This window comes from Magnolia sinica, chromosome 17 (genome assembly GCF_029962835.1).
Source record: "Magnolia sinica isolate HGM2019 chromosome 17, MsV1, whole genome shotgun sequence".
Taxonomy (NCBI): Eukaryota; Viridiplantae; Streptophyta; class Magnoliopsida; order Magnoliales; family Magnoliaceae; genus Magnolia; species Magnolia sinica.
The window spans coordinates 41,528,618-41,541,091 of NC_080589.1; the positions used below are offsets into that span (position 1 = coordinate 41,528,618).

Here is a 12,474-nt window from a genome sequence, read left to right on the forward strand (position 1 = left end):
CGGACCACACTTGTATTTTGTTGTTTATTAATGGATATTATTGGTTTTCTTTATTGTGACCCATCTGATGAGTAGATATGGATTTTTGTACCACATGAACCTAATGGTGTGCCCAACCAATTGGAAGGGTTGGATGTCGTATTCACTTGATAGTTTGGAAATTATCCTTGGGGTGGACCATAACTTGTAGTCCAATTAGTTGGACTTGAGACCTTCTCATATGTGTGTGTGTGTGTGTGTGTGTGTGTGTGTGTGTGTGTGTGTGTACTATATGTGACATGTTGAACTAGAATTTGCAGAATTGAAAAGAATCATGCAATGCATCAGAGATGGAGATCGAAAGAACCCTAATTAAAATTCATACTTGATTGGGATGCCATCGTAGTAGGCTTGATGCCGCAGTCTTCCCCACCTTATACCCTTTTGAGAAGCACCGGGATGAGAATGGAAGCTTCAGTTGTATGTTGGTTTGGGGACCCAGCCCTGCTTTTATAGTTTAAAGGGTTGAGGAGTTTGAAACCTATCGAAATTCGTTTCCCTTAGGCTCCACACGAATTTGACAAACCTAGTCTAATTGGAACACTATGTGTGTGACATAGTTGTAGCATGCCACCCCTTACATGATTTTAGATGAATCACAACTTTGTGGGGTCCACTGGTATCTTCGATCACATCATCTAACCCTTAGGAAAATCCAGACCGTTGACCAATAAGGCCCACCTTTTAAAATTCTTACATTCTCCCACTTGAGCTACATTAATCAATGTCAACGTTTAATTTTAAAGAAAACATCCGAATGGTTAATCGATGCATATGTTGGATAATATAGATAATGCTTTTACAATCCAGTCTATCAAGACTACTAGTATCAGATCGCAATAACCTTTTACAACATTTAATGTAGGCAAAGGGAGGCTAAGCATATTGACAAATACTATAAGTCTTAACGACATATATCAGGAACTAGGAAGTGTGGTATAATGATTACACACTTAGTGTGATCATATGTGTCTATCCTTAAGAAGTCCTAGAACTTTCACGTCTCCAATGAAACATAATTTTAATTTCGCTTACTCAAAAATAAATTGCACATGCATGGAGAGTGTTGATGCAGAAATTTGGTTAGCCCCTTTCAGATCGTCGTATACCTGCACAAGGAACGGACGAGGAAGACCTTGACTCGTGTAGGGGACCCTCCGATGTCAAAGTTAGGAAAAAGATCTGAGTCTAGCCAAGTATTGAAGGTTTATGGCTAAAGATAGTGCATACTTTTCACCATTAGAAGTATCTTTATTTATAGTTTTAGGAGAGGCGGTGGCGCAGAGGAGATTTTCATACTTGGTAGGCGTGTATTGTAGATGGATTCGGATCTCGAACTAGTAGGAGGATCTTCAGAGATCCTTGGCGAAGATCTCGAGGTTCTGAGCATGTCGCAGGTATCCTCGGAAATCTTTGGAGAAGACCTTGGTTGGATCTCTCTTGGATAAGATCTGATTACATGAGACTAGCGGAGACGTGCGATAGGAGGCCGAGATGGCCTTGGCCAACCCGACCTGAGAGTGGTACGCTACTTTGAGCCATGCTAACCTGGGTCACGCCAATGTGGACTATGCCGATCTGTCTCTTTAGTTGAGCAAGGGACGAGATATTCTCGACAAACTCTGGAGATCTTGAAATCATCGGAGGTGGTGCTCTTGTGGGCATGTTCCTTTGTCATGAACTCTGAGTATGAAGTGGGCTCTCGACGGAGCTTCTCGTCGTCGCTTGTTTGGTCGAGTGTATAAGGTTCCGACCTGACCTTCTTCTATGGGTTGATTCCTTTTTTCCCATAACTGAGAGAAGCATAAATTAAATTTATATCAGAATAATCAAAACTTTATAAATGAAATCTCTTTGATGTCTATGAAGATATATGACACTTAACTCCCACTAACTGAATACAATTGTGGAATCGATGACTTCCATGGATTTTACATACTCTTGAAATGGCGTGGTAGGGAGCCCTTTAGTGAGCAGATCCGCAATCATCTACTTAGTGCTGATGAACTTCACAAACATTAGATGACTTTGAAGTCTTTCTTTCACAATAATAAAGGTTAGAGGTGAACCTGATTTAGAACTTTTGAGATCGTGAAATTCAGTACACTCGAGGAGAGTGTGTCCACCCGGAGTAGAGTAGGCAAGTAGCCGAACCACTATATATATATTTGTGTTTACAATTGTCATTTGTGCACACTTCTATTAATGATTATGAGTTTAATTGTTTGAATTATATGAATGATTGAATGGATAGAATGCTAGGCCTTTAATTGATTGCATATGCACACACAAAATATCTATCTCGCACATATACTAGTTGCTCAATTGGTTACATTAATTGTAGTCTATGAGAATTAGACCATTATGGCTTAATTGTCATTAATTGGTAAATTAGTTAATTAAGCAAAGAATTTTTAAGTGGTCATATTTACACACCCCCTCCCTAGGATTTAGCCATAATTCCAAGTTCCTCCATACTTCCACGTGTCGTGGTAGACAATGCACGCAATTTCAAAAGTCATCTGTAAGCCTGGCTTTGTTGAGATTGCAGAAGTAGAACCTTATTGTCCTTCTTTGGCATAGATACAAATGTAATTATTTCAGGCCATGATAATTTTCTCTTGAATCTTCAATATCCACTCTTGTCTCATTCTTCCCAGCTTCTATTCAATAGGCTTGAATTTGGGCTTCTTTGACAGATGATATACAACGAGATCTTTGTTGAGTCCAGACATATCTTTGTAAAAAAAATTAAAGTTAAACAATCGCAATTTTAAGAACTTTACATCTTTTATTTGTTCTCTTGGGATAATGATTTTATGATGCAAACTTTCCTAGGGATTTTGGATGCCCTATATTCATGATTTCAAAATCTTTTGAAATCAGAGTAGCTTTAGTTTTGAACTTTTGAAGAAATCCTCTAGCTCAGGAATCGAATCAACATTCTCTTCATCGTCAACTTTACTCAAACTCACGAGTTCGAAGTCTACCTCAACGTTGAAATCTAAGTGTTGACTTCAAATCCATGCGCACCCACAAGCAATTTTAAAAACATTGTATGTATTTTTAGGGTTTTGCATTTTTTTTTTTCCTCTTCTTCCTTCTTCTTCTTCTTCTTCCTCTTCTTCTTCTTTTTTAAAAAAATATTATTATTTCGAGTTTTGTGGATTTTCTAATGTTTTGGAGTTTTTGCAAATATTTTATTTTTCTGCATATTTTAAAATATCTGATGTTTTTATATTTTCTATAGTACTATAATTTTTTGCATTTTTAGATTTGTCTATTGTTTTAAGGGATATTTGATGTTTTTCTTATGGTTTTGTATTTTTAAGGGCTTAAGCAAGACAACTCTGGTTCACAGGGACCGTCTTAGCCCAACTTAGGGATCCAAAAGCTATTTACATATATCTTTTTTAGGTTGTTATCCTTAGACGATTTATAAGCTAATTCTGCCTCCAGGGAATCATAGTATAGCCATGGTCCTAAACTCCCTTCTCCTCAGGGGGTGTTCGGATTGTAAGTTACTTATGCCATAAGTAGCTCATCTAGGTTTCTATTCAATCAGCAATAAGTATGTTTGATAAATAACATACTTATCATCCAAAAAGTAAACATGTTTTGTTTCATAAGAAATTATCTTGAAAGTTTGTTTGGTCCCCCTCACATCCACCATCCATCATGTGGGGCTAAACTTTGATGTGGATCATTCATTGTGTGGGCCCCACTTTTGATGTGGGCCGCCCATCATTTAGGGCTGACCTTGATTATGGGTCATTCATCATTAGAGGTCGATCTTTAATGTGCATAGTTCATTAGGTAGGGCTCACCTTTTATGTTAGTCATCCATCATGTGGGGCCTATCGTCAATGTTATTACCCATCATGTGGGGCCATCTTCAATATCTATTGCCCATCTTGTGGGACCTACCTTGGTATGGGCCACTCATCATTAGGCTGACCTTTGTTGTGGATTGTCCATTATGTGGGACCTACCTTGATGTGGACCATCCATCATGTGGGGGCCACAATTTTTAATTGCCCATCAACTGGAGCCCACCTTTGATGTGGGTTGCCCATCATACCGGGCTTGCCTTGGATGTGGGTCATTCATAATTAGGGACGGACATTTGATGTGGATCGTCCATCGGGTCGGGCCACCTTGATATTGACCATCATCATGTGGGGCCCACTAGATCATCTGCACATTTATTGGATTATTTTCCAATCTCATGAACTTAGGAGGGGTTCATGGCCACATAGAGCTGTTCCCTTAAATAATTTACTTTGTTGTGTCACCAATAAAAATAAAGAAAATAAGTTACTTTTCGAAGTTAAAAAGTAATAAAAAAAATAACTTTTGAAAATAAATTACTTCTTCAAAATAGCTACTTATTTAGTAGTATCCAAACGAGCGATTAGAGTAAGGTCCAGATCCAGCAAGAGGGTCCTCGGAGTTCTTTAGGTTTGCCCTTGTCTGCTGGGCCTGGACTTTCATTCAGTTAATTGGAGGCAATTCTTGTCCCTTCTCCCAGTTACCCTTTCGTTCACTAGTTCCGAGAGCCTCAGCTCTTACAAGTCCTCCAGGGCGCTCTCCAGCTTCCCATCCCCTAACTTTTTGAATGCCGCGTGGAACACCCAATCGATCTCAATCAGGTTCATTCAATAGTACCATTGAGTGCAAGCCAAGGTACAAGAATCATGCAAATAAGATGATCCTAACCTTCGAACATGGCCCATTTTTTTTGAACCATCTGTTGTTTAAAATCCATAGGTCATCTCGTCAGTATCATCAAACCAAAGTGCTACTTTGTAACCATAAGCAATACACAGTGGGATCTATCAAATAGATGCTTCAAAACGATGATTAGTCTTATTTTGTTTCTCCACTCAATATTGGCTGTCCATTGCCATCTATTGATATGATGTTTAGTATCATCTGATGGATAAGAAAGAGTGAATAGTTCAGATTGATTACTAGACATCCCACGTGTCAATTAGAAGCTGTGGGGACATTGCTAACATCCCCACGAATGTGGAGACATTAGCAAAACCCTATACTCATTAATTTATAAAAATAGTTTTACATTTATTTTATTACTGACTTCCCAATGACATAGCAATAAAAGAAAACATCAAAATCTGAAAAATCTCCCAAGATATTCCCATGCAGAGAAATTGCTGAGATGGAGATTCATAACTAATATGTCACTATGCTACAAACCAAGGTGATGGAGAGATCAGACTTCGATTTTTGACTCTCTTTTTTTCTTCTGCTTCAAATAAGTTTGTCTGGTTTTATTCCAAATAATTCATTTACTTTATTAAAATGGCAAACCAAAACACAACAACTATGCTCTTACTCATGGAAATCAACTAAAATGAGATGAACACATTTTTTACATGATGACTAAACAGGCTGGAAAACTTGCCATAAAATACAAACGACTCGAATTGACTTAACTTTCAGTTTCATCGTGTTGGGTGCCAGAATCCGACCCTTAAATGACTACCACTGCATTCCATATGGGTCCAATGGGAATCCTCTCCATTTACAGAAGTATGGCCCCAGTTAATGCTCCGCGTGCAACCAAGTTATCATCAAAGGTAAAATATTAACACAGCTAAAGGAGAAAATTTCAAACATTTACACCATTACTACATGGTTATACAACTGATTTTTAATCCTTAACATGTGGGGATGAAATGGGCAAAGTCGAACCTCATTGTTAGAATAAAATGAGATGACACCAAACAACAGATGCTGCCCATATTCAAATAAGCAAACTCTGATGTACTGCCGTGCCATAACTTTACCGAAGAAAAAAAGAAAAAAGAAAGGGAAATTAAAAAAAAAAAAGAAAAAGGGCGGGCTTTTACAAAATAGATTTTCTTAGCTGAGTCCTTTCTCGGTGACCTATTCACAAAGTATGAAAGTCGGTGGAGGAACCATGAATCAAAATTTCTTCAAAGCTTCCCCTGGGATGGGTTCTATGGTGGGCCTGGTTGTTTGGCAGACTGCATAAATGTAAGATATGTTATCATAGAAACAGCAAGGCAACCAACAGAAGAAGTGGTTACAGATGCAGCAGCATATTAGTACTTACCATCATTTCATGGTCCCCCATAATCTCTTCCATCACCTCTCCCAGCGGTTTATTTGCACTGTTAGGAACAAGAGCTGCAAAAACAGCTGGTTTCAGCCCTGCACAGAAGGATGGTCAGTACACAGAAATTCAATGGTTTCTATAATGTATCAGTGTGGTAGTGAATGGATCACGCAACATAATCCTTTTTTATAATCTTCCATGTGACTTGATGCATGGCTAAACACCAACGTATACTAGTAATCAGACATGGAGGAATTATATGATCCTTGACTCAAGGATATGAACACAGTATTGTCAGGCTAACAGTTTGTATGAGTGGGGCCTGCAGTTCGCTGATTCACACTTTTTGGCACGCCCTGCAATGGATGGACCATTCCCTAAAATGCTCCCAGATTGGAGGTCGTAGCAATTTAATCATGGCCTTTATTCTGTTGAAAGTTCTATTTGCAAGCCACAAATCATTGGGCTGACGAGATAGTCTCGTCTAGCAGATTTTAGACGATGGTCGATCAGATCATTTTTTTTCCAAACCTCAGGCCCCCAACTTGGAAAAACCAAGGAATCAGGAACACGTGCATATCCACAAGTCGAGGATCATAAAATTCCTCTAAGATTATAATCTTCATTAGATGATTGGCAAGAACAAACAAATATGCTTTGCCATAATAAAAATGCAGCAGGTATATCCTCATATTTAATTTAACTGTAAACATGAAAAGATAGAATGTAGTTTACCAGTTTCTGGAAAAGCATCAATGAACATCATCATTTCCTCCCCAGTTAGACCAGACAAAAAGCAGATCCTGGGCAATGATTTTGCAATCTGCAAACCAATAAATTCTCATTAGACAAACTATAGTGGGGGTTAAAACTAGCAGTTTATGATATTAATTCACTGATATGAGCTCCCTAAAGCAAATACATATTCCAAGATTATATATATATATATAGATAGATGGATAGATAGATAGATAGATAGAAAACTGAAGTGAACTTCATGAAGATGAAGACAGTGGCGGCAGCACGATGATGAAGATGATGGCATGATTAACTCAATCCTGCTCAGAAACCATCTTCAGTTACATGGCGAATGCAGGGAAAGAGAATATAGAGAGAATGAAAGATGAAGGAAAAATGAGGGGAGAGATTTCATACTCCTTTCTTAGGTTCTCTTCTTATTTATTGCATTGCCATTAGCAGCCATTACAATAAAAAGTCAACTCTCATCAAGTAGTAAGAAGACAGCAAGAGAAAAAGTTGAATACCCTTGGTATGTATGGTATATCATACGCCAAAGGGGTAGAACAAGTCTACAACTACTACATTCTTTCTCTACAAGTACTATATAAATACTTTACCTAGTTTTCTTCCTATGTGCTCATTATAATTATTTAGATTATTTCTTTATACTAAAGCCATCACTATTCATCCCCAGCACATGCTTTTCTCAACACAAAAAATCATCAAGTGCACAATTTTGTAATAGAGATATAGGACAATGGAAAGTATGTAAACCACAAAAAAGTTGAAAATTCTAACCTTCACCACTTCTAAATCTGGTTGCTGAGCATGCATTGCTTCCCAAAGTGAGCAGTCAATCATGTCCTCTGTACAATGAATAACCTATGAAAATGGAAATTTTAGAGGCAGTATCCTTTAAAATTACAAGAGGGAACTAGAAAAAATAAAATCCTTGCCAATTCATGTACCGTTTCTCCCACCTGCCATATAGATTGAACCAATGCATAGGAAACTTCTAGGTGAAAATTAGTTAATATGAAAGGTAAGTAATATCAAAAGATATATATCAAAGTAATGAAGGAATTATTGAAATGTGTATAACGAAAATATTCTTAATGGCCATCCTATTAATGGGAACAAGATAAACAACAAGACTTAAATAAACAAATAGACGTTTGTCAGTGTACTATTTTAATGACCTCCAAGAATATAACCAAAAACATCTACACATTGTATGCATGCATATAATGTAAACACATTGACATTTGGTATATTGTTATTTCATCATGTGTTGCAATATTCCTATATATAGATCATCGTATTTCTTCATTGGTCGTCAGTAAATGATATGTGGTAAAAAGCACCAAAAGAAAGTCTGCAAACCATTAAAATCCATCTATGTACTGAAGTAATCTTCAAGGTGGTGGTACATGAGGCTCCACTTAACCATCACCACCTTTGGGTTCATAATGAGTAAAAAAAGGTTTAGAAAATCTTTCCAAATACTATTTCTTTATATAAATAAAATCCTGTCAACTGGTAATGATATTCGATTATTAATGATGACTAAAGATTGGCTTTTCTCGAACTTTGATACGAAAAATCTTGGTGAAGCCAGCTTTATTCTCGGTGCGAAGATCATCCAGGACCAATCTAATAAGTTATTGGGCATAACTCAAGTTACCTATATACAAAAAATCTTAAAATGGTCTAGGATGGAAAACTCGAAACCTATTGGAAACTTTATACAAAAGATGGAAGCCAGATACGAAGTCGTGTCCCCAAACTGACGCTGAGAAATCATTTATATTCTCAGTATCTTATGAAAGTGCAGTAGGTAGATTAATATATGCCATGCTTTGCACTAGACCAAATATTTGTTATGATGTTGGCATAGTTAGCCATTACTAAAGTGACTTGAGATGGTCACATTGGCAAGTTTGTTAAATGTATATTCCACAATCTCAGAGGAACCAAGGATTGATGCTATGTTATGAAGGCTTGAACCTCGAGCTTTAAGGATTCTCTGATACTATTTAGGGTAATGACCACCATTTACTTGGCGAGGGACCCTAAACACCATTAAAAGCCTAAGGACATTGAGATCGACAATCATTATGTTCATGATCAAGTAAGAGATAAAAAGGTTCTCCTTAACTATATTACCACCAAAGAAATATTGGCGGATCCCATGACGAAACCTATAGCTAGACATATTCCCAATTCATGTCAGGCAGATGGGATCAGTGTTTTCAGTAGCGCTAGAGCGTAGCGTACACTATGTACCATATGCAAGTAGCGTAACTCACTGGTAACATAAGCTACAGTGCATGTAACATATGTTACATGTAGCGTAGTGTAGTGTGTAGCGTAGATAGCGTAGGCTACCTGAAATCTCATTTTTTAAATGTTTTTTCTACATTAGTTTAACACCTATTTTAAAATGGTGATGACTTATACCTATGACACGTGGCACTACATTAAACTAATTTGAATCATCCAAATTGTGGTCCATATCGCGGATAGAGCACTTAGATCAATCTCGACCATCCAAATTGTGGCCTATATGATGAATTTGCGACGTTTCAATAAATGAAAAATAAGAAAGAAAAGAGGTCACACTTAGAGATGTCTAAAGACAGAGAGAGAGAGAGAGAGAGAGAGAGAGAGAGAGAGAGAGAGAGAATTTCCATGAAAATAAGTGGATGATGATCCAGATTCGTAGTTCTTTAAATTATGCATTTTGTAAATATGAACATATTTTCTATTATTTTAATTAAAAAATATTAAGGATTGTGTAGCTTACGCTACACGCTACGTGGCTTATGCTATATGTTAGAGGGCCAAACGCTACGCTATACACTACATGCTATTTAAAAGACTGGACAGGATTAAGAGCTTGAGTGATGTAATTGTTTGTTACCTTTATCTTTTATGATGTACCTTTTATCTCTCATTAACAAATGGTCACTTCTGTCTTGTATTGCACAGTATTTTTTATATGTGTAGATTATCAACATTTGTCTAGACATCCTGAGAGATCTCTATCTTTGTCGGCAAGTAAGTGACCCACTCGTATGGGTAGACCAACCCTAAATGTACAAGAGGTACATTTAGTTGCGATGTTCATACATTTAGGTGTAAACCACCCTCTACTGTGAAGAATAGAGGGTGAGGATACTAGTGATGACATGTAGTATCCGCCTTCATCTTAAGAAACTAAAAATGAGACCAATAAAAGTTGAAATAACATAATCACTCCATTGCTCTTCTATGCAATTAATGTTATGAGTTGATTAAAAAGCCAAGTCGTGAGGATATGAGACGAGTCATACCACACATGTGATGAGATACATATTATATTATAGACTCGACATATGCCTAGTATTATCTACTTTACAACTAGGATTGTAGCCATGTCGGTAGACCTATTGCCTACAGAATGCTTTAATTCGATATAATCATTTCATTGCGCGAGTAGTCAGTCTAGTAGATGACTCTTCATGTCATTTAGCTATCCTTATCTTGTGTATAGGAGGATAAGATTGGTGTGGCTACTTTAGTGTAAAATGACAAAGGTCCCTAGATTGGCCAGACTTCGGTTACATTAGGAAGCAGCTTAATCGATTCTGAATTACACATCTATGTGGATCTTGTGACAACTACACCAGGTTTTCAGAACTATAATACAACTTAAAGACTTATCTAAGTAAAAGTATTGAGTTATGATAAGGTTTTACAAACAATATTCTTTTGAAAAGCATATATAGTATACTATATTACCTTAAAAAGGGGTTTTTTTAATTGATGTTTACGAAAAACTGACTTTTCTCCTTCTACTCTTTGATGGGGACATCAGAGGACCTACTCGGGTGTACTAGAGATGGAGAGTGGAGACGACTATCCATATCAGAGCAGCTTTCATTGTGAATGGGAGACGAATTCCAGATGGGGCCCGTTGGTCCATTTTGAAGACTCCACATGCATTGGACATGCATAAGGAAGACCCCACTTTGAGATGATGCATATAGGCTGCTTAGGAGACGATTTTAGTCATGGAATTTTTATTTCGTGTCGATCTGACCATTGAATCTTGTCAATCAAGCCATCGGGCCACCAAATCTTCCAGATCTGGGCTCCTTGGACTCTGATCTTGCTTCCTTTATGCTTTTATTTTTATTTTTTTTAAGGATTTATTTTATGGTTGAGATTGATACTAAATGTTTTAGTTTTCTTATTTTGGATGATGAATTATTTCATTTAAGTGACTGACATAGTTGTAATTATTTTGAATTTTTAATTATAAAATGAAAGGGGGCCACTCTTTCACGTGGTTGTTGCACTACCCACGCTAAATTGGAAATCTCAACTTCTACGTGGGCCATTCTTGAATTATTTTGTATTTTTGTGCACCGCGTATGTAATAACTTAGGACCTTCGTATTACAAATCTGAAATTTGAATCCATTATATGATTATGTTTGATTTTACATGCTGATTGTTTAAATTAATATGTAAATTGATCTCTCATATTGCATCCTAGGGCAGTTTCCATCATCCTACATCACTCTCTTTTCCCACTATTTCCCAGCAACTCCAGCCCCTCTTTCCCATCATTGTCGGACGGGGAGATAATCTCCATGCTTGAATCATACTTCCAGTTATCCTTGTTGAAGCAGGAAACAATTCAATTCACTGTGGTAGCTATGAAAGATGGCAATGAATGTTTAATCCCTCATCAGTTCCATGCAGCCTCATTTTGTTGTTGAAGTTCTAATCAAAGCAGAAAGACATGAAGTTGCATCTCTAGCAGAAGGCTTCCATGGTGTGAATGTTGAAGCTTTTCATAGAGCTGTAAGATCTGAATGGATCCAAATCATAGCAGATGCCATTATTTCCCAAAAGGGCCATCAGTTGCCTATCGATGTTGATTTGGAGCTCATTATAGCTACTTGAACATTGCTTCACTCTTGGAAGGAAGCTCCTTCTCCATCCTTGTCTGCTAGAAACAATGGTGCTTCCCCTTCTCTCTCATCTCTGGTTGAACAGAGCTTGTTGCCAGAAAATAAGGTCTTGACGGAGACCCCTAATGCTCGTTGATTTTGTAGATCTGGAGAACCTGTTGCCTTGTTGACTAGCTCGACATCTCAAGGGGGCAGAAGGAACTTCTCCCAGGCAAGAAATTCCCCTCTTATCGTCATGTCCAACTTTTCCATGCCGACTAGAATGGATGTCATTGAACACACTTCCTCAACAGTTTTGCCGGTTGCTTCATGTCGCTCCAACCCCTAGCAATGACACTTGACATTGCTCCTTCCAGCTAGTGTTCTCCATTGATTTCGGTAACAACAATAAGAAATATGACTATTGGAGGAGAGATTTCAAATAATACAACTTTTGGGATCTCTCTATCTGTTGGGCCGAAAAGGGGTTCCCATGATTATGTTAGACCTCCTGTAGATTCTGAGCCTGGTCTATCTAGTGGGCTTGGTCTGTGGTGGGCTTTCCTTGTCTACTGGGCCAAATGACGCATATGGGTCTCCTTTGGCAGCTGGACCTAGAATGACTAAGAGGGCTAAATGGTGGATG

The 12,474-nt window shown here is 37.7% G+C and overlaps 1 protein-coding gene across 3 annotated transcripts in view; it reads right to left on the reverse strand.

The window, feature by feature from the left end:
- Positions 1-5,909: 5,909 nt before the first annotated feature.
- The window catches only part of LOC131231316 (uncharacterized), a 31,825-nt gene continuing 25,260 nt past the window's right edge, over positions 5,910-12,474 (reverse strand). For all 3 annotated transcript variants that reach the window (XM_058227472.1, XM_058227471.1, XM_058227473.1), the window contains 4 exons: positions 7,685-7,768; positions 6,881-6,968; positions 6,143-6,240; positions 5,910-6,053 (listed from right to left, as the gene is read on the reverse strand). In XM_058227472.1, the coding sequence (XP_058083455.1) occupies positions 6,027-6,053; positions 6,143-6,240; positions 6,881-6,968; positions 7,685-7,768 (297 nt within the window). In that variant the 3' untranslated portion in view covers positions 5,910-6,026. The remainder of the gene's footprint in view (positions 6,054-6,142; positions 6,241-6,880; positions 6,969-7,684; positions 7,769-12,474) is intronic.